At 40.4% G+C, this 23158-nt stretch overlaps 1 protein-coding gene across 1 annotated transcript in view; it reads right to left on the bottom strand.

Moving 5' to 3' along the window:
- The window catches only part of SLC30A4 (solute carrier family 30 (zinc transporter), member 4), a 44247-nt gene that overhangs the window by 12704 nt on the left and 8385 nt on the right, over positions 1–23158 (bottom strand). The window contains exon 2 of the mRNA XM_011992107.1: positions 20720–20866. Coding sequence (XP_011847497.1) covers positions 20720–20866 — 147 coding nt within the window. The remainder of the gene's footprint in view (positions 1–20719; positions 20867–23158) is intronic.

Raw genomic sequence — 23158 nt, forward strand, 5'->3', positions numbered from 1 at the left:
CCGTCTCAAAAAAAAAAAAAAAAAAAAAAAAAAACCTGTAAAGAAGAAATAATTTTAAAAATTCGAAACTGTAGAATCTCGTGTGCTTGTGGTAGCCTCCTACCACCAGCAGAACTTTAACCAAGTATCAAGGCTGAAGCCAGCAGTTAGCTCACCATAGTTTTTAAGGTGCCCTAATCAAAATTTTAATACAAAAATTATAAAGCATGTGGTGGCTCACACCTGTAATCCCTGCTACTTGGGAAGCTGAGGGGGCAGGATAACTTGAGGTCAGGAGTTCAAGACCAGCCTGAGCAACATAGTAAGACCCTGTCTCTCCACCCGAAATTGGCCAAGTGTGGTGGTGTATGCCTGTTGTCCCAGCTACTTGGGAGGTTGAGGCGGGAGGATCACTTGGAGTTTGAGGCTACAGTGAGCTATGATAGTGCCACTACACTCTAGCCAGGGTGAGAGTGAGACCCTTGTCTCTCAAAAAAAAAAAAAAAAAATTACAAAGCAATACACTTTACAAAGATTCACAGCCACACAAGTTAATGACATAGAGATGTGCTTGGTTATGAAAATTTAAAACCCATAATTAAAAATTACTTCAAAACCCCTTATATAAATTAGGTTGTCTACACTTTCCAATTTTTCTGGGATAGTCCCAGTTTATGTTTGCTGTTCTGGTATAATTATGAATAGTGCCCCGTTTCACTCTCAAAACTGTTCTGGTTTGGATGATAAATTATAGTTACCCTAGTAGGTCTGTCAGATATAATATTGGATGCCCAGTTAAATTTGTATTTCAGACAACAAATAATTTTTTAGCGTAAATATGTCCTATTCAATATTTCAGATATATTAGGCATGCTGTGAGTATGCTAAATCTGGCAAACCCCACACTCCAGTGATTTTACTAAACCACTTAAAAATCACCTTTTTGTGAATTCTCAGATAAGGCAAACCTACATTCAAGATAAAGTGAAATGAAAGTCAAACAAAAAGCATGAACAGAGCTCCCTGGCAGAAGGACTCCCACCCTTACAAGGCCCACTATATTCTGGCAGCCTGCGGCTGAAAAGTCAGTCCTCTATGCCACAGTTTTCACCCACATGAGCAGGATAGGAGATTCTAATACCTGCCTACAGTTAACAGTAAAGGAATTCAGCTGATTTCTAGAAACTCCCAAAATAGCATATTAAGATACTGCTATCAATGATATTCCTTTTCTAGTCATTAATAAAGAATATGCCTCATTAATAAGGAATATCATTCCCTTGGTGAAAAGCAAAGACACTCGTCTGTTATCTTTTATTCTAATCATCTGCCAAAATGTCTTCTGGGATACAGTAGTAATAAATGCAAAAGGGAAAAAAAGAAAGTAAACTTTTAAGTAGATTTTTAGGGCTGAGACTTATAATTGGAAGTATAAAGCACAGACAATACTATCTAAAAATTCTAAGAGCAGAAATATAATCATTTATTCTGATAAAACAAAAAACTCTTTCATTTGAATACATTAAGCTTTGGTGAAATACCATAAATAGGACTAACTTAGGGTTTAAAAATTTTTCCTTCATGATATTCTTAACATGATGGAATGCAGATAAAAATAGGCAAGATTCTGCTCCCTCCCACTCCCCTATTTAAGAGAGAGGGAACCTTTCAATCAACAACCAATTTATATTATTTTATATATATAATAATAAAATTATATATATCCAATTTTCTCCTTCTTGCTCTGGGTTGGTCTTCGGTCACATAACTTACAATAAAGTTTTCCAAGACAAAAGGAATACATATCGGATGACTACTTCATTTTCTTAAAAGAGACGCAGGAACTTTCACAATTAAAATTCTGGATTTCTGTGAAAGCTACCACCCCATTAACTTCAGGTAAATTCGTTTTTTTAAATAGAGGCCGGGTATCACTATGTTGGCTAGGTTGGTCTTAAACTCCTTGCCTCAAGCAATCCTCTCACCTCAGCCACTTTAGGTGAACTTGAATGGTCATATTTCAATCAAAATAGAAATTTAGCATTTAAAAGTCTTGAAAAATGGCCGGGTGTGGTAGCTCATGCCTATAATCCCTGCACTTTGGGAGGCTGAGGAGGGCAGATTGCTTGAGCTCAAGAGTTTGAGACCAGCCTGGGAAACATGGTGAAATCCTGTCTCTGAAAAAATAAAAATAAAAATAAAAAAAAAGTCAGGTGTGGTAGCACATGCCTACAGTTCTAACTACTCGGGAGGCTGAGGTGGAAGGATAGCTTGAGCACAGGAGGTCAAGGCTGTAGTGAGCCTTGATCATGCCACTGCACTTCAGCCTGAGCAACAGAGAAAGACCCTGTCTCAGAAAAAAAAAGATTTTTATGAAAATACTACAAAACCCATTAGTATAGTTTTGTTTTGTTTTGTTTTGCTTTGCTTCTCTCTGTCACCCAGGTTGAAGTGCAGTGATGCAATCTCGGTTCACTGCAACCTCTGCCTCCCAGGTTCAAGCAATTCCCTTGCCTCAGCATCCCGAGTAGCTGGAATTACAGGCACATGTCACCACGCTCGGCTAATATTTTTTGGTATTTTTAGTAGAGACAGGGTTTCACCATGTTGGCCAGGGTAGTTTCGAATTCCTGACCTCAGGTGATCCACCCATATCGGCCTCCCAAAGTGCTGGGATTACAAGCGTGAGCCACCACGCCCGGCCTAATATAGTTTTAAAATATATTTTGCCAACTAAGTCTACACATATATATAATTAAATCACTCTACTTGGCCGAACTGGAGCATGAAAGGAGGCAGTAAGATGAGTGATTATGTGTATTTGCTACAAGATCACGGGTCTTTTCATTCAGCTGAAATATAAACAAATGTTTACAGTCAATGATCTAATAAAAACTAAAACACACCCTGAATTTCATATATAGAGAATAAACAGTTTGAATGGCTAATAAATGCTAAAAGAAAAAGTTAAATAGGAGAAAACATAGATGATTATCAAGTTTTAATAGTGCCATAAAATATGAAAATTGTTTACTGTATATTTTAAAACATCAATACATTGCCAAAACTAGGAGTTTGCAAGGTTCACATGAAAAACACTGGAGTCCTTCTCTGTCATCCTGTTATTTTCCATCAAGTACCTTATTCTTTCTCTTCCTAGCATTTATTACAATTTGTTATTATTTTTATGTTTGTATACATACGTACTACCTATTTCCCCACCTATACTATTATTCATTCATTCAACAAGTAACTATGAGGCACTATAACAATTTGCTTCAACTAGGTAAACCACACACAACCCAAGCATATTTATTTTCAGGAGTGTTATATAAATGTACTGACCTACCATAACTGTTAACTTTGCTAACGCTATGATGCCAGTAAGGAGTACCGTTCACTTAACAAAACTCAGTCAGTTTCACTTAAACTATGTAACTTGTCTTTCCATTGCTGAAAAAAACTATATATAGCAAACATTCAGAGGTCTATAAAAATGAATAGGGAAGGAGAGTGGAGCTATATTCTCTCTTCTACTTCCTTCTGCGCTATTTTTCTTTTCTACCTTCTTCCAATAGAGGATAGGCATGCCTACAGTTCTAACTACTCGGGAGGCTGAGGTGGAAGGATAGCTTGAGCACAGGAGGTCAAGGCTGTAGTGAGCCTTGATCATGAGAAAGTAAACTTTTAAGTAGATTTTTAGGGCTGAGACTTATAATTGGAAGTATAAAGCACAGACAATACTATCTAAAAATTCTAAGAGCAGCAATATAATCATTTATTCTGATAAAACAAAAAACTCTTTCATTTGAATACATTAAGCTTTGGTGAAATACCATAAATAGGACTAACTTAGGGTTTAAAAATTTTTCCTTCATGATATTCTTAACATGATGGAATGCAGATAAAAATAGGCAAGATTCTGCTCCCTCCCACTCCCCTATTTAAGAGAGAGGGAACCTTTCAATCAACAACCAATTTATATTATTTTATATATATAATAATAAAATTATATATATCCAATTTTCTCCTTCTTGCTCTGGGTTGGTCTTCGGTCACATAACTTACAATAAAGTTTTCCAAGACAAAAGGAATACATATCGGATGACTACTTCATTTTCTTAAAAGAGACGCAGGAACTTTCACAATTAAAATTCTGGATTTCTGTGAAAGCTACCACCCCATTAACTTCAGGTAAATTCGTTTTTTTAAATAGAGGCCGGGTATCACTATGTTGGCTAGGTTGGTCTTAAACTCCTTGCCTCAAGCAATCCTCTCACCTCAGCCACTTTAGGTGAACTTGAATGGTCATATTTCAATCAAAATAGAAATTTAGCATTTAAAAGTCTTGAAAAATGGCCGGGTGTGGTAGCTCATGCCTATAATCCCTGCACTTTGGGAGGCTGAGGAGGGCAGATTGCTTGAGCTCAAGAGTTTGAGACCAGCCTGGGAAACATGGTGAAATCCTGTCTCTGAAAAAATAAAAATAAAAATAAAAAAAAAGTCAGGTGTGGTAGCACATGCCTACAGTTCTAACTACTCGGGAGGCTGAGGTGGAAGGATAGCTTGAGCACAGGAGGTCAAGGCTGTAGTGAGCCTTGATCATGCCACTGCACTTCAGCCTGAGCAACAGAGAAAGACCCTGTCTCAGAAAAAAAAAGATTTTTATGAAAATACTACAAAACCCATTAGTATAGTTTTGTTTTGTTTTGTTTTGCTTTGCTTCTCTCTGTCACCCAGGTTGAAGTGCAGTGATGCAATCTCGGTTCACTGCAACCTCTGCCTCCCAGGTTCAAGCAATTCCCTTGCCTCAGCATCCCGAGTAGCTGGAATTACAGGCACATGTCACCACGCTCGGCTAATATTTTTTGGTATTTTTAGTAGAGACAGGGTTTCACCATGTTGGCCAGGGTAGTTTCGAATTCCTGACCTCAGGTGATCCACCCATATCGGCCTCCCAAAGTGCTGGGATTACAAGCGTGAGCCACCACGCCCGGCCTAATATAGTTTTAAAATATATTTTGCCAACTAAGTCTACACATATATATAATTAAATCACTCTACTTGGCCGAACTGGAGCATGAAAGGAGGCAGTAAGATGAGTGATTATGTGTATTTGCTACAAGATCACGGGTCTTTTCATTCAGCTGAAATATAAACAAATGTTTACAGTCAATGATCTAATAAAAACTAAAACACACCCTGAATTTCATATATAGAGAATAAACAGTTTGAATGGCTAATAAATGCTAAAAGAAAAAGTTAAATAGGAGAAAACATAGATGATTATCAAGTTTTAATAGTGCCATAAAATATGAAAATTGTTTACTGTATATTTTAAAACATCAATACATTGCCAAAACTAGGAGTTTGCAAGGTTCACATGAAAAACACTGGAGTCCTTCTCTGTCATCCTGTTATTTTCCATCAAGTACCTTATTCTTTCTCTTCCTAGCATTTATTACAATTTGTTATTATTTTTATGTTTGTATACATACGTACTACCTATTTCCCCACCTATACTATTATTCATTCATTCAACAAGTAACTATGAGGCACTATAACAATTTGCTTCAACTAGGTAAACCACACACAACCCAAGCATATTTATTTTCAGGAGTGTTATATAAATGTACTGACCTACCATAACTGTTAACTTTGCTAACGCTATGATGCCAGTAAGGAGTACCGTTCACTTAACAAAACTCAGTCAGTTTCACTTAAACTATGTAACTTGTCTTTCCATTGCTGAAAAAAACTATATATAGCAAACATTCAGAGGTCTATAAAAATGAATAGGGAAGGAGAGTGGAGCTATATTCTCTCTTCTACTTCCTTCTGCGCTATTTTTCTTTTCTACCTTCTTCCAATAGAGGATAGGAAGGAAACAGAAGGAAAAAGAGTGGGCTATATTGGATTTGCCTAGGACTTCTAAACTAGTACACATTTGTGCACCCCTAATGAGAAAATTCAAAACTCGAAATGCTCCAAAATTTGAAACTTTTTGAGCACCAATGTGATGCTCAAAGGGGCATTTTAGATTTTGAATTAAGGATGCTCAACCTGCATTTGTATTTCAACTCAGGCTAAAGACATCATATAGGATTTCCAGTGGCCCACTGTCACCACCAGAATGGCAAGCTAAACTCCAAAGTTTGTCTTTCGATCTTCTCCCCTTCCATTATAAATAATCTCCTACTCCTGCCTTATTGCTCCCCCTACACCACACCCAAGGTGCCTTCTACTCTCAAGGTGACGTCTAGCTATCCAGCGTGGACTACCTCACTCATGCCTTCTTTCAGTTTCAATAAAAACTCCCATCCCTAGGAAATTCTAGGAATTTATTCTTTTCCTATAGATGTTTATTTGATGTGATTAAATTCTCACTAAGACGTGAATAATTAATAGGCATAACTTTTGTCAGTGGTGGGAGGAAGTTTGTCAAAATCAGTCACTAGGAGATTATGGGTTTTTTTTTTTTGGCTGTGTGTTTGTGGGAACACTTTTTAGCTGAATACTTTTCTATCCCTAGAGCATGAGGGGATTAAAAAACCCAACTACACAGAATTAGCATTGTAACCAGGTACCTAACCCAGGACAATGCATCATCTAGCCAGCTCTGCCAGGGTTTCTGCTCAGTAAAACTACACATCATTAGGAAAGACACCTATCCTATACTGTCACTTAGCCATGAGCCTAGGTTGTTTTTTTTTTGAGACGTAGTCTCACTGTGTCACTCAGACTGGAGTGCAACCTTCAGCTCACTGCAACCTCCGCTTCCTGGGTTCAAGCGTTCCTCCTGCCTCAGCCTCTTGAGTAGCTGGGACTACAGGTGCGTGCCATCATGCCTGGCTAATTTTTTTGTATTTTTAGTCGAGACTGGGTTTCACCGTGTTAGCCAGGATGGTCTCAATCTCCTGACCTCATGATCTGCCCGCCTTGGCCTCTCAGAGCGCTGGGATTACAGGCGTGAGCCACTGTGCCAGGCCCAGGCTGAAGATTTTTATTACCATAGTGCAAATCTTGCTTTTTATTTCAAATACAAACAACTCTGCGTGCTACAGTCCTTTCACATGATTGTTATCTTTATCTAATTCGCACAACCTCTTCAGCCCACCATCTGGAAGAAAAACCATATAAATATAGTCAATTACTTTCGCCAGAAGGACGGATAGAAGGATAGAGGCAGAAAGTAAGCAAGGGGGTGGAGCCTGTTCTCTTTAGAATGGCATCTCCTTTTAGTCTGGAAGAGAATGCTATTCCTCCTGAGAACTTGTGGGATTTTTCCTGCAGTGTGGTTTCATTACATTCAAAATTATATTAGCTTCCAGAATAAGATTACATGCCCACAATCAAATAAATCCAGGCATTTAAAAATAACTCACATATGGCTCCTACCCTGCTCTCCATCTTCCTACACAAAGCTGTGATTGTAATTCATTATAAAACAATGAAATAAAATAGATGAAAAATAAAAACCTGAATGATTTTATACAATCTGTAGTCTCACATGAAGGAAAAGTAGCAACAAAACAGAACTGACTCCTGGAATAGCCACTGTATCCCACAAATCTAAGACTACCCTTCTCTCACCTTGACGGATTTTTGCTAAAATGAACTGTTACACTGCAAATAAATTACCAAAGACTTACAAGTTTAAAAAGCATGTCTTTAAAAACTGTTATTTAATCATCAGAGTGAATCATCTTTTTTCCTACTATTTAGCTGAGATAAGAATTCTGATTGGGGGAGAATAACAGTAGGCCATTCTGGACCATGGTGCATCTTGAGAGATACGAAAAATCTGGGTAAGATGATATACAGGCAGGAAGAAGAGGTAAGGAAAAACAGAAGGCTGAAGTTAACTTTTATTGGGAATTTACTCTGTGCCAGAACCATGTTAGGTACTTTATTTTCCTTACCACATTATTTACTTTTCACAATTCTGCAATACAAATATTATCACCCCTAGTTTACAGAAGAAGAAACTTCTAGTTCAAGAGAGTAACTTACTTTCCAAAAGGTCATATAGATGGATCTCAGATTTGAACCAAAGATGATTTATTTAACCACGAAGTTCTAAGTGGTAAGTACTAAAGCAAACAAACAGGACCGGCCGGCTTGAGTATTTTTAGTCTATTCTGTGAACATGACCACAGTTTTAGAATTACAGAAAAATATTTTCAAGTTCCAAATATTTAGTCCCCAAATTACAAAAACACCACTACTCCAAGTTTGGCAACTGGTTTCATTTACTCCCAAAACAAATGATTTAAGGATTATGCATTGTTCTAAATTGTCTGTTTCACAGCTTTCATGCCCTTATTTATTCAGCCCGAATACGCAAACTTACGCTTTTGTCTTGTTTTAGGCAGTCTTGCTCTGTCCCCTAAGCTGGAGGGCAGTGACATGCTCATAGCTCACTGCAGCCCTGACCTCCTGGGCTCAAGTGATCCTCCTGTCTCAGCCTCCTGAGTAGCTGAGACTATAGGTGCGTACCACCATGGCTGGCTAATTTTTTAAAAAGTTTTTGTAAAGATAGGGGTCTCGCTTTATTGCCCAGGCTGGTCTCAAACTCAAGGGCTCAAGAAAACTTCCTACTATGGCCTCCCAAAATGCTGTGATTATAGGAGCGAGCCACCACGCCTATCCAACAATTAGTGCCAGACACAGAGAGTTTAATATTACCTGTTCCTGTCCTGATTTACTCATCATCTAGGAGACAGAGTTTCACAAAAATAGCTACAAAGGCCGGGTGCGGTGTGGCTCATGCCTGTAATCCCAGCATTTTGGGAGGCCGAGGCAGGCGGATCACGAGGTCAGAAGATTGAGACCATCCTGGCTAACACGGTGAAACCTTGTCTCTACTAAAAACACAAAAAAAATAAAAATTAGCCAGGCATGACAGTGAGCGCCTGTAGTCCCAGCTACTCGGGAGGCTGAGGCAAAAGAATGGTGTGAACCCGGGAGGTGGAGCATGCAGTGAGCCCAGATCATGTCACCGCACTCCAGCCTGGGCAACAGAGCGAGACTCTGTCTCAAAAAAAAAAAAAAAAAGCTATAAAAGATGTGATAAATGCTGTTAACCACATATAAATTGTTATGAGAACATGAAATAAACTTAGAGGATGATACTACTAATATCTGTCATTCACAGACACAAATCCTTTTTTTAAAAAAAATCCAAACTTATAAACAAATCAAACAGGGGTGACTTCATTCTAAAAACAATTCTTCATTACATATTTTTACATTAGTGACTTTTTACTTTTCTTTTTTTTTGAGACGGAGTTTCGCTCTTGTTGCCCAGGCTAGAGTACAATAGCACAATCTCGGCTCACTGCAACCTCCACCTTCCAGGTTCAAGCGATTCTCCCCCCTCAGTCTCCTGAGTAGCTGGGATTACAAGCATGTGCCACATGTATTTTTAGTTGAGATGGGGTTTCTCCATGTTGGTCAGGCTGGTCTCGAACTCCAAGCCCAGGTGATTTGCTTGCCTCGGCCTCCCAAAGTGCTAGGATTACAGGCATGAGCCACCATGCCCAGCCTATATTTTTTTGTTTTTTTGAGACAGGGTCTTGCTCTGTCACCCAGGCTAGAGTGCAGTGGCCTAAACATGGCTCACTGCAGCCTCAACCTCCTGGGCCCAAGCAATCTTCCTATCTTAGCCTCTCAAGTAGCTGGGACCACAGGCGTGTGTCACCACATCTGCTAAATTTTCTTTTGGGGTCTCACTATGTTGCCCAGGCTGGTCTCCAACTCCTAGGCTCAAGTGATCCTCCTGTCTTGGCCTCCCAAAGTGCTGGGATTAGAGATATGAGCCACAGTGCCTGGACTATTAGTGACTTTAAAAGGTTCCATTCATCAGGCCTGGTGCAGTGGCTTATGGTTGTAATCCCAGCACTTTGGGAGACTGAGGTGGAAGGATAACTTGAAGCTAGGAGTTCAGGACCGGCCTGGGCAACAAAGCAAGACCATGTCTGTACAAAAAATTAAAAAATTAGCTGGGTATGGTGGTATGTGCATGCAGTCCTAGCTACTCTGGAGGCTATGAGCGTAAGATTTCTAGAGCTCAGGAGTTCAAGGGTGCAGTGAGCTATGATGGTGCCACTGCATTCCAGCCTGGAAAACAGAACAAGCCCCTGTCTCAAAAAAAAAAAAAAAAAAGACTCCATTCATCTAAAGATAATTTACACAAAAATTTCAGAAATACATCTGCCTGTTTGTCTACTATCAGTTTCTATACACCTTCACATGTATAATATACTTTTATTGAATACTACTAGATAATCCAAATTAGATACATGTATCAGCTATAATTTGACATTAACCACAATATTAGAAGTAAATATTAAAAACTCTTTATTACACAAGGAGAAGCAAAGGCACAGTAAAACTATTTACCTAGATCAACAGGACAAAAGAAGACCCGAAATTAAGTTTCATTTCCTCATTTTGTATTTTATTCAATAAAAGCTAATCCTTTTAGAATGTCATGGACTCACCGGACACGGTGGCTCATGCCTATAATCCCAGCACTTTGGGAGGCCGAGGCGGGCGGATCACAAGGTCAGGAGTTTGAGACCAGCATGGCCAATATGGTGAAACCCCGTCTCTACTAAAAATACAAAAACTAGTTGGGCGTGGTGGTGGGTGCCTGCAGTCCCAGCTACTCGAGAGGCTAAGGCAGGAGAATCGCTTCAATCTGGGAGGCACAGGTTGCAGTGAGCCAAGATCGAGCCGCTGCACTCCAGCCTGGGTGACAGAGCAAGACTCCATCTCAAACAAACAAACAAACAAACAAAAAACCAGGCCGTGCATGGTGGCTCACGCCTGTAATCTCAGCACTTTGGGAGGTGGGAGGCCGAGGTGGGCAGATTACCTGAGGTTAGGAGTTCAAGACCAGCCTGACCAACATGGAGAAATCCCATCTCTACTAAAAAGACAAAATTAGCCGGGCGTGGTGGTGCATGCCTATAATGCCAGCTACTTGGGAGGCTGAGGCAGGAGAATTGCTTGAACCCAGGAGGCAGAGGTTGCAGTGAGCCGAGATTGTGCCATTGCACTCCAGCCTGGGCAACAAGAGCAAAACTCAATCTCCAAAAAATTAAAATAAAATAAAATAAAAATAAAAATTTAAAAATAAGAAAAAATAGCTAAACTTTGGGTTACAGAAGAAACAAAAATGATTCCTTCTTCACTCCAGACCATTTGGAGGAGCTGAGAGGGGAAGTCATAGTCTCCAGAGTAACTAAATGGACAGTACTTGATCATGTAAAGCTAATTCTCTATTAAGAAAATTCCAGATTCAGTTTAAACTATACAGAAAGAACTAATGGGAAGAGGAGAAAACTAAAAGGTGAAGAGCACATAACAACATCACTGTTTTACCATCAAGTAGAATTGCCCCTTCAATTTCTTTTATTTCTACCTTTTTAGCAAAACTATTCTCACTTGGGTGAGAACCCATTTTTATTGGTACTTCAAAACTATCCGTAGGCAAAAGTCAGTGTCAAAAACAGTTAGTAACTCAAAAGAAACAAAAGGTGAAAGTAGAGACTGACAAGAACCTCTCCGGCTTTCTCCCACTGGGCTCATCGTATTTCTCCGTTCCATTACGTAAGAGACTAAAACTGACAAACTGTTTTATCACTAACACCTAAAAGCAATAAATGTGATTTGTTACCATATTATGATGAAATTTAACCAAAAAATCTTAAAGATCGGATATCCTACAGTTTACAGTGACATTTATGTATATATGCCTAAAAGCTACATATAAACCTTGAATTCATTGAAAATTATTTCCAAAGAATAAATGAAGGCTGCTTTTGAAGTGCCAGGCATTTTTCTAATTACTTTACAAATATTAACTCATTTAATAATTGTAATAACTCTATTTTGAGGTAGGCACTATTATTAGCTTCCTTTTACAAATAGAAAATGGAGGCACAAAGATGTCAGGTAACTTGCCCAAGGTCAAACTGGTAGGAAGTTAGGGGGCCAGGGCTTGAACCAAACTATTAGTCTCAGGGTCTGTTCTCTCGATGACTTCTCTTTGTTGTTTCTCATGGGTCCTTGTCAATACCAATCAAAAGTCTATAATCAGCCAGGCACGGTGGCTCATGACTGTAATTCCAGAACTTTGGGAGGCTGCAGCAGGCGGATCACCTGAGGTCAAGAGTTCAAGACTAGCCTGGCCAACATGGTGAAACCCCACCTCTATTAAAAATACAAAACTCAGCTGGGCATGGTGGCACACGCCTGTAATCCCAGCTACTTGGGAGGCTGAGGCAGGAGAATTGCTTGAACCCGGGAGGTAGAGGTTGCGGTGAGCTGAGATCACGTCATTGCACTCCAGCCTGGGTGACAAGAGCAAAACTCTCAAAAAAAAAAGAAAAGGAAAAAAAAAGTCTACAATCAATAGTCCATAGATAAATATAAACCAATCTAAAGCCTACAGAGGCCAGGCGCGGTGGCTCAAGCCTGATCCCAGCACTTTAGGAGGCCGAGACGGGTGGATCACGAGGTCAGAAGATCGAGATTATCCTGGCTAACATGGTGAAACCCCGTCTCTACTAAAAAATACAAAAAACTAGCCGGGCGAGGTGGCGGGCGCCTGTAGTCCCAGCTACTTGGGAGGCTGAGGCAGGAGAATGGCGTAAACCCGGGAGGCGGAGCTTGCAGTGAACTGAGATCTGGCCACTGCACTCCAGCCTGGGTGACAGAGCGAGACTCTGTCTCAAAAAATAAATAAATAAATAAATAAATAAAGTAGAAAACACATCCATGTAACAACTAAAATGGCAATTACAGCTAAGCTATGGTTTGATATTTACTACTGTCAGATAGAGTATAAAATTTCATTCTTCAGTGTAGAAGAAATTTTCAGGAAATCTAATTTTCTGCTTCCTTGTGCAGAATGCCAAGACAATATCCTGTGTTCAATTTTTTTTTTTTTTTTTTTTTTTGAGACGGAGTCTCGCTCTGTAGCCCAGGCTGGAGTGCAGTGGCCGGATCTCAGCTCACTGCAAGCTCCGCCTCCCGGGTTCACGCCATTCTCCGGCCTCAGCCTCCCGAGTAGCTGGGACTACAGGCGCCCGCCACCTCGCCCGGCTAGTTTTTTGTATTTCTTAGTAGAGACGGGGTTTCACCGTGTTAGCCAGGATGGTCTCGATCTCCTGACCTCGTGATCCGCCCGTCTCGGCCTCCCAAAGTGCTGGGATTACAGGCTTGAGCCACCGCGCCCGGCCCCTGTGTTCAATTTTTATTCAAAAGGAGCAAGGGAATATTACTTCTTTCTGAAGAGTTAAGTGGTTGTTCTCCTTCTTTAAGCTCTGACATTTTCAAACCAGAAGCTTCTATGTACTGTTATAAAGTGATCTCCTGGAGGTGGAACTCTATATAGAATCACTGCCTCCAGGTCTAGAGTTGGGTATACAGTATACTACCTATTGCATAAAAAAGGGTGGTAAGAAGCAGGATATGAACATATATATGTATTTCCTTATGTTTAAAGGAAGTGCTGGAAGAATAGGCCAGAAACCAATTAAAAGGGTCTACTCCTATGGAATGGGATGGGGGGATGGAGTGGAGGGGAATGAAAGCAAGACTTCTCTGTGTTTTCTTTTAAAAAATAATTTTTGGCCAGGCACGATGGCTTATCCCTGTAATTCCAGCACTTTGGGAGGCCAAGGTGGGTGGATCACTTGAGCCCAGGAGTTTGAAACCAGCCTAGGAAACATGGCAAAACCTCGTCTCTACAAAAAATACAAAAGTTAGCCAGGCATGGTGGTGCACGCCTGTGGTCCCAGTCCCAGCTACTCGAGGGGCTGAGGTGGGAGGATTGCTTGAGCCTAGGAGGTCAAGGCTGCAGGGGGCTGAGATCACTCCACTGCACTCCAGTCTGGGCAACAGAGTGAGACCCACTCTCAAATAAATAAATTAATAAATAAAATAAAATTTGACTTTTGCAACATGTTTTGCATATTTACAAAATAAGTCAACAGAGAGAAAACCCATCCCTGTCCCACGCTGCCATGTCATCAAAACAAAACAAAATCAACAACAATGGTAACAAACCAAGTTTCTTGTAGGGATTCCCTCTGTAAAGTTCTTCAGGACCTGAATCTCCAAGTCTGGAATTAAAGATCACATAAGCTACTCTACTTAAGTGTGTCCAAATGTAAATATATCTCTCTCCATAGAACTTCAAGAGATTACTCTGAAGCAATGGTACTGTGGAACTCAGGGACACCAACTGCTTTGGTTTACAGCTTTATTAATCAAATTCTATGTATCTTTGAATCTTCCTCAAGCAAACTAAGTTTTTTCTCCCAAATCTCTACCATTACTTCATAGAGCAGAATAAGTGAAATAAGGTCTATATCTAGATATCCCCTCATAATATTTTAGAATACAAAACAGAGAAAAGAAGATCCCAAAAGTTTCAGTGTGAAGCTTGAGTACCTCCTTAGCTCTGGAAATACCCATCTATCTATATCTTTAACAATTCCCTCCCTTTCATTTTTTTAGATGACTTTAAAAATTGAGATAAAATTCATGTAACAAAATTCACCATTTTTAAAATGTACAATTCAGTGGTTTTCAGTATATGTATAAGGTTATGCAGCCATCATCACTACTAATTCCAGAACATGTTCAACACCTCAAAAAGAAATACCATATGCATGAAGTGGTTACTTCTTTTTATTTTTTAAGTTATATTTTTCTGAGGTTCTTAATAATAGTAAGGCTTGGCTGGGGGCAGTGGCTCATGCCTATAATCCCAGCACTTTGGGAGGCCGAGGTGGGTGGATCACGAAGTCAGGAGATCCAGACCATCCTGACCAACAATGTGAAGCCCTGTCTCTACTAAAAATACAAAAATTGGCCGGATGTGGTGGCGTGTGCCTGTAGTCCCAGCTACTCAGGAGGCTGAGGCAGGAGAATCGCCTGAACCCAGGAGGCAGAGGTTGCAGTGAGCTGAGATGGCGTCACTGCACTCCAGCCTGGGGGACAGAGCGAGACTCTGTCTCAATAAATAAATAAATAAATAAATAAATAAGGCTTTGGATTTCCTTTCCTAGATTGTTCTTTTATAGTTTTTAACTTTTTCTTCCTGTTCCTATCACATCTTCTTGTTCTGTAGTCTGGAAGACTTTCTTGACTATATTTTCTATTTTTTTTTTTTTTTTTGGTGATGGGATCTGGCTGTCACCGAGACTGGAATGCAATGATGTGATCTTGGCTCACTGCAACCTCCACTTCCTGGGCTCAAATTATCCTCCCACCTCAGCCTCCCGAGTACCTGGGGCTACAGCGTGTGCTACCACACTCAGCTAATTTTTGTATTTTTGGTAGAGACGGGTTTCGCCATGTTGCCCTGGCTGGTCTCGAACTTCTGGCCTCAAGTGATCCTTCTGCTTTGGCCTCCCAAAGTGCTAGGATTACAGGAGTGAGGCTTTTTTTTTTTTTTTTTTTTAGAGGTGGAGTCTTGCTCTGAGCCTCAGGCCTGAGTACAGTGGTACAACCACAGCTCACTGCAGCCTCAAACTACTGGGCTCAAGCAATCCTCTTGCTTCAGCTGGGACTACAGAAACATACCACCACACCTAGCTAATTTTTAAAATTTTTGTAGAGATGGGCTCTCACTTGGTTGCCCAGGCTGGTCTTGAAGTCCTAGCTTCATGCAGTCCTCCCACCTCAGCTTCCCGAAGTGCTAGGATTACAAGTATAAGACACTGCACCCAGCCTAGGCCTTCTGTTAAAAATAAAAATTTTGGCCAGGCATAGTGGCTCATGCCTGTTATCTCAGCACTCTGGAAGGCCAAGGCAGGAGAAACACTTGAGCTCAGGAGTTTGAAACCAACCTGGGCAAAAAAGTGAGGCTCTGTCTTTACCAAAAAATAAAAATAAAAATAAATAAGTAAATAAAATAAAATAAGACAGCAGGGCCCAGTAGCGTGTGCCTATAGTCCCAACTACTTAGGATAAGCTGTGGTGGGAGGATCCCTTGAGCCCAGGAGTTTGAGGTTGCAGTAAGCTATGATGGTGCCACTGCACTACAGCCTGGGTGACAGAGTGAGACCCTGTCTCAAAAAAATAAAATAAAATAAATTTAAATTTCAGGAATGGCTGGGTGCAGTGGCTTATGCCTATAATCCCAACACTTTGGCAGGCCGAGGTGGGTGGATCACTTAAGGCCAGGAATTTGAGACCAGCCTGGCCAACATCGTGAAACTCCACCTCTGCTAAAACAAATACACATATATATATATTAGCCTGGTGTGGTGGGACATGCCTGTGGTCCCAGCTACTTGAGAGGCTGAGGCACAAGTTGCTTGAACCCAGGAGGCGGAGGTTGCAGAGTCAAGATCCCACCACTAGGCCAGGTGCAGTGGCTCACGCTTGTAATCCCAGCACTTTGGGAGGTCGAGGCGGATGGATCACGAGGTCAGGAGTTCAAGACCAGCCTGGCCAACATCTCTACTAAAAATACAAAAATTAGCCGGGTGCGGTGGCACGCACCTGTAATTCCAGCTACTCCGAAGGCTGAGGTGGGAGAACTGCTTGAACCTGGGAGGCAGAGGTTACAGTGAGCTGAGACCATGCCATTGTACTCCAGCCTGGGTGACAGAGTGGGACTCTCTCAAAAAAAGGATCCCACCACTGCACTCTAGCCTGGGTGACAAAGCAAGACTGTCTCAAAAAAAAAAAAAAGAAAAGAAAAGAAAAAAAAATAGGCTGGGCGCAGTGGCTCATGCCTGTAATTCCAACACTTTGGGAGGTTGAGACAGGCGGATCACCTCAAGACCAGCCTGGCCAACATGATGAAGCCCTGTCTCTACCAAAAACACAAAAATTAGCCGGGCATGGTGGTCCACACCTGTAATCCCAGCTACTCTGGAGGCTGAGGCACAACAATCACTTCAACCGGGAAGGCGGAGGTTGCAGTGAGCCAAGATCGCGGCACTGCACTCCAGCCTGGGTGACAGAGTGAGACTCTTAAAAAAAATAACTGGTATAAATAAAAAATAAATTTCAGGAATAATTTTAATTTCAAAGAGCTATTTTTGTATTTATTTTTCTAAAACATTTTAGTGTTTTATTATTCTGAGTATATTAATAAGATAATTTAAAAACTTCTCCTGGTTCTTTTCTTTTCTTTTGAGACATTGTCTCACTCTGTTGCCCAGGCTGGAGTGCAGTGGCTGGATCTTGGCTCATTGCAAGCTCCACCTCCCAGGTTCAAGTGATTCTCGTATCTCAGCCTCCCAGGCAGCTGGTATTACAGGTGGGCACCACCATGCCCAGCTAGGTTTTGTATTTTTAGTAGAAACAGGGTTTCACCATGTTGGCTAGTCTGGTCTCAAACTCCTGGCTTCAAGTGATCGGCCCACCTTGGCCTCCCAAAGTGCTAGGATTACAGGTGTGAGCCACCACGCCCAGTCTCTTCTGGTTCTTTAAGTTACCTCTCTTTCCTTTAGGGTTAATTTTTCTGTTAGTTTAGTTTTGGTCATTTTAGTTCATGCTGCTGGTTCTTCCCACATGCTGGAAGATTCTTGGTTGTCTATTCATACTTAGGGCAGAAGGATAGGGAAACTATCCTTTGTAAAAAGGAAACGCTGGAAGGATAAGCCAGAAATTAATTGAAATAATATTTTTTGGTAGAGACAGGGTCTTCCTATGTTGCCCAGGCTGGTGTCGAACTTCTGGGCTCAAGGGATCCTTCTGCATCAGCCTCCCACAATGCTGGGATTGCAGGCATAAGCCACCATGTCCAGCCTAAAATGGTTATTAATATGGGGTGTAGGGCAGGGCAGAGGAGAACTATATTCCTTTAGGGTGAGTAGATGGAGAATCAGGATATGAGGTGGCAAAACTCTGAATTCTAGTAAAAATAAGACTTATTTTGGAACATCAACATCCACACTAATTCTCAGTTTTCCCCAAACATTTTGTTCAGTTTTTTTTCTAGAAGAAATATCTGTTGTTTTACCTGGGGGAAAGTGTAAGCTGCCCGAGTAGAAGTAGGAGTAGGAAGGGAGGTAGGGGCATAGTGACCACTGGGAATGGCTTCCCATTTATTCAATTAATCTTCCCTGTTTTCAGCCCCAATTCTCATTTCTGCTCATCTCTGTCCCTAAGCCTTAAGATCTGTTGGGCTGGTCCAGTTCCTAGTTCAGAGTATGTTCTACACGTTGCTTCTTGGCTTGTTTTCTCCTTCAACCCACTCCTATCTACTTTACAACTTCCAAAAATTTCTGGAAATTTGTTTATTGGTAACCCAATCATGTAATTCTCTTTGGTGTTTTGGTACCTCTATGTTTTTATTTTAATGGACTCTCAGAGAGACAGGAATCAAATGGTGCTGTCTGGTCTACCTTCTTGGAACTTAATACTTTTAAGGAAAGGGAAATATTTGACTTTCTATAGAAAATTCCAGAGACACAATAGTACCAGTCAGTTCTATTGTCTCTTATTTTTACATAGTACTTATTTATGAAGAAGCAAAGTCACTATGTAGAACAAACCCTAAGTACTTCTTTAATATTTAACAGAATTTTCATCATTATGGGTTCTTAACTTATATGTGTAGCATCTTCTCTATTCTGTTATTGCATGTTTCTGAGGGAGTGTTTCACTGCTTTCATCAGAATTCCAAGGGGTTTATAACCTAAAAGAGTTTAAGAACCACAGGACTATATAAATGTACTCTCTTAAACAGTGTTAAAAAATTCCCATTCCATGATGATATGTTTACATTTTAGATCTTAACTGCAGGTGTTTAAATCACAAAAAAATTAATGTTTAAAAATAATTTTGAAGCTGTTTAAAAATCCCAAGGCAACCAGTAAACAAATGACTATATAATATGTTGAGAAGCAGTGGGGTTTCTTTTAGGAACACATTCTTTTTTTTTTTTGAGACAGAGTCTTACTCTGCTGCCCAGAATGGAGTAGACTGGCATGATCTAGGCTCACTGCAACCTCTGCCTCCCAGGCTCAAGCAGTTCTCCTGCCTCAGCTTCCTGAGTAGCTGGGATTACAGGCGTGCGCCACCATGCCCAGCTAATTTTTGTATTTTTAGTAGATACGGGGTTTCACCATGTGTTGGCCAGGCTGGTCTTGAACTCCTGATCTCAGGTGATCCACCTGCCTCAGCCTCCCAAAGTGCTGGGATTACAGACGTGAGCCATCATGCCGGCCACGAACACATTCACATGCATTATGCAGTAGCTTAACAAAAGAAAAACTTCACTTGGGGCTTTAGCTCTTTTGTACAGTAGCTGAGAGTACCGAGGGCTGGGGATGCTAAATAATTTTTCAACCCAATGACCTGGATAGCTACTTGGAATATCACCATTTAGGTACAGGGTCAAGTTTTGCACCAGAAGACCCAGTCACTAAGTAAGAAGTCCTAGATGCTGTGGGCCGGTCATGGTGGCTCACACCTGTAATCCCAGCACTTTGGAAGGCCAAGGGAGGAGGATGGCTTGAGCACAGGAGTTTGACATCAGCCTGGGCAAGGAATGACTCCCTTGTAGGGAGATCCTGTCTCTACAAAAAACACAAAAATTAGCCGGGCATGCTGGTGCACACCAATAGTCCCAGCTACTCGGGAAGCTGAGGTGGAAGGATCACGTAGGCCTGGAAGGTGGAGGTTATAGTGAGCTGAGATCACACCACTGCACTCCAGCCTAGGCAACAGAGCAAGAAGATCACACCAATGCACTCCAGCCTGGGCAACAGAATAAGACTCTGTCTTAAAAGCAAAAACAAAAAACAAATACAAAGAAAACACAGGTAAAGAAACAAAAAGTTTACTGCACTCCAGCCTGGGCAACAGAGCAAGACTCTGTCTTAAAAGCAAAAACAAACAACAAATACAAAGAAAACATAGGCAAAGAAACAAACAAAAAATCTACAGTCTAAGATTTTTTTAGGCTAAAAAATAACAAAGAAGATGAGGAATTGATTGATATATTAGCCAGGAACATCAGTATTCCTACAAAATGAAATTATCAGATATTAACTCTAGTTCTTTGAGGCAAGTTTTGCTGAAGCTACTTAAATGTCAACTTTTGGGTTCTGACTCTGGGTAAATGTTACTTCATATAATAGTTCAGGTAATTATTTTATATATATTTTCAAAATAAGCAAAAAATTTAAAAACAGCAATACAGTAAGCAGCAGAGCTGTGTAGATCACAATGTATGATTTTAACTCTATAATTAAACATTAATATTGTTCAAAACAGGCAAATAAAAATATGTGTGCATTTGCACACTTATTTTGATACAATGGCTGCAGTCAAGTTCAGCCACACAGTATACATTATACATGTGATAGCTCTGCTTAAAGTCTAAGCCATGGTAGCTTTGGCTGAAATACCTGAAGTAAAAGGGAGAAGCTAATGCTCACTAATGGGTTAAACCCATGTGGTTTTGCTTTGTTCAATTAACTGAAAGTAAACTTTTTTCTGATGATATCTTCAGGACACAGGGAACAACGTTTGAAGATTAATGATTATCATATAATTTTATATGTGTAAACTGTTTAGCTGACTGGGCTGAATGTACCCTGGAAAAGATGTTTTTGAATAAATCTTGTTTATCTATTTTCATTTGCTTTGTTCAAACAATATATCACTGGAACGAGTTCAGTTAATCAGGGTTATAGTTCATTGTGGTTTTACTATAAAACATTATAAAACAAAAGAAACGCCAACTACCTACCTAAGCGATGAAATCCAAAGGTGAATCTTTTGGTTGGTGATTTTGATGATAGCCACAAAGCAAGCAGGGTGAGTATGATGGCGCTCAGGTCAGTTAACATATGAAGTGCATCTGTCATGATTGCTAGGCTATTTGCAATGTATCCACCTTAGAGTTACAAGTAGGAGGAAAAAAGGAACAAGTTAATTTTTTTAAAAAGCAAGCAATCAAACTAGAAATATGCAATATCCTACAAAACATGAACTTCTAACTAAATCTTTGTCCCATTACAATTAAATCAAGGTATTCTGAAATTGTATTCAAAATATTAGATACAGGTACATTTTTCTGGTGAAATATCAACTTCTTTTCTTTCTTTCTTTTTTTTTTTTTTGAGAGGGAGTCTCACTCTGTTGCCCAGGCTGGAGTGCAGTGGTGCAATCTCCGCTCACTGCAACCTCTGCCTTCTGGGTTCAAGTGATTCTTGTGCCTTAGCCTCCTGAGTAGCTGGGACTACAGGCATGCACCACCATGCCAAGCTAATTTTTGTATTTGACAGGGTTTCACCATGTTGGTCAGGCTGGTCTCAAACTCCTGACCTCAAGTGATCCGCTCGCCTTGGCCTCCCAAGTGCTGGGATTACAGGCATGAGCCAATGTGTTCAGTCAGAATATCCATTTCTAGTAACACATTCTGCAAGGAGTCAATGACCTTTAGAAAGTTAAGAACCACAAAGCAAATATATATAGAGAGATTTTGTGTCTTGGTACTGAAGCTTTTGTTCAATTTACTAATTCTATTAGACAGTGAATTAATAACCATAATATCTAAATATTACAACAAAGCTGAAGAAAAGGATGTTCACTTGTTGAGGGGCATTTGAACATAAAATTAAAGTGAGGAAACCTACAAAATGTATGTTAGTTCGATATAAAATATGTAAAAATTACCTGATTCACTTAGCAGTATCTCTGAAGAGGGGTACAAAAGGTGGTATTGAGGATACAATTTTTGTTATTGATTTTCCAGGCATTTAATATATATATTATACATTGTTTCACTGTGTGTCTGTATTGTCCCATAATGGACAACCAATTTTCCTAGCACTACTCATTGAATAAGCTTTTATGTGTATCAGAATCACCTGGAGGGCTTGTTTAACTACAAACTGCTTAACCCCACTCCCAGAATTTCTGATTCAGTAGGTCTGGGATGGGGGTGGGGATGGCACCTGAGAATGCATATTGCTAACATGCTCCCAGGTAACGCTGATGCTTCAAGTCTTAGAACCACACTTTGAGAATCACTGTTATAATGTACAGCAGAACTGCATGATCAGGTTAAGTGTGCTGAGCTGTGGATCCTCCCCATTCCTGGGCTGGGTGTGTAGAGACAAGAGCAGCAGGAGACTAGGGGCTGATGATCTTTTAGTCACATCCATTTACCCCAGTGTGCTCTATACAAATAGCATTTTTATGTATTCCCCAACATGAAAAAGCTGGAAAGCACCAAGAGAAGGTTGGAGGTAAACAACATGAAGCTTTGGAGTCTCAGAAAGTCTGAATGAGTTAATCTTTTTGAGCCTCAGTATACTCATCATTTTATAATGAGGATAATTCCTTAAAGCAACTCTGTCCAACAGAACTTCAAGATGATAGAAATGTTCTGTATCTGAGTTGTCCAATGGTGTAGTCACTAGTCACATGTGGCTTTTCAGCATTTGAAAAATGGCTAGTAAGGGTGGGGCACAGTGGCTTATGCCTGTAATCCCCCCTGTTTGGGAGGCCGAGGTGAGAGGACTACATGAGCCCAGGAGTATGAGGCTGCAGTAAGCTATAATGGCACCAGTTCACTACAGCTTGGGTGAGAAGAGTGAGACACTGACTAAAAAAAGAAAGAAAAATGGGGCCAGGTGCAGTGGCTCACGCCTGTAATCCCAACACTTTGGGAGGTTGAGGCAGGCGGATCACCTGAGCTCAGGAGTTCGAGACCAGCCTGGGCAACATGGTGAAACCCCATCTCTACCAAAAGAATAAGAAAGAAAGAAAAAGAAAAATGGTTAGTGAACCTAAGGAATTTAATTAATTAAACTTTTTTCTTTTTTTTTAAAGAGTCAGGGTCTTGCTCTGCCACCCAGGCAGGAATGTAGTGATGTGATCACAGCTCACTGTAGCCTCAACCTCCTGTGTTCATGTAATCTTCCCACCTCAGCCTCCTGAGTAGCTGGGACTACAGGCATGCACCACCATGCTCAGCTAATCTTTTTATCTTTTTTTTTTTCAGGAGATGAGGTCTTGCTATGTTGCCTAGGCTTAATTATTTAATTAACCTAAACTTAAAAAGCTACATGTTGGTGATATCAGCCAAAAAAAAAAAAAAAAAAAAAAACACGGTAAGGACCTCTGAAAATCATCTTCACAAAAAGAATGAAAACATTGACAAAAATAGTCAAAATGAGCT

Source organism: Mandrillus leucophaeus, unplaced genomic scaffold (assembly GCF_000951045.1).
Source record: "Mandrillus leucophaeus isolate KB7577 unplaced genomic scaffold, Mleu.le_1.0 Scaffold402, whole genome shotgun sequence".
Lineage (NCBI taxonomy): Eukaryota > Metazoa > Chordata > Mammalia > Primates > Cercopithecidae > Mandrillus > Mandrillus leucophaeus.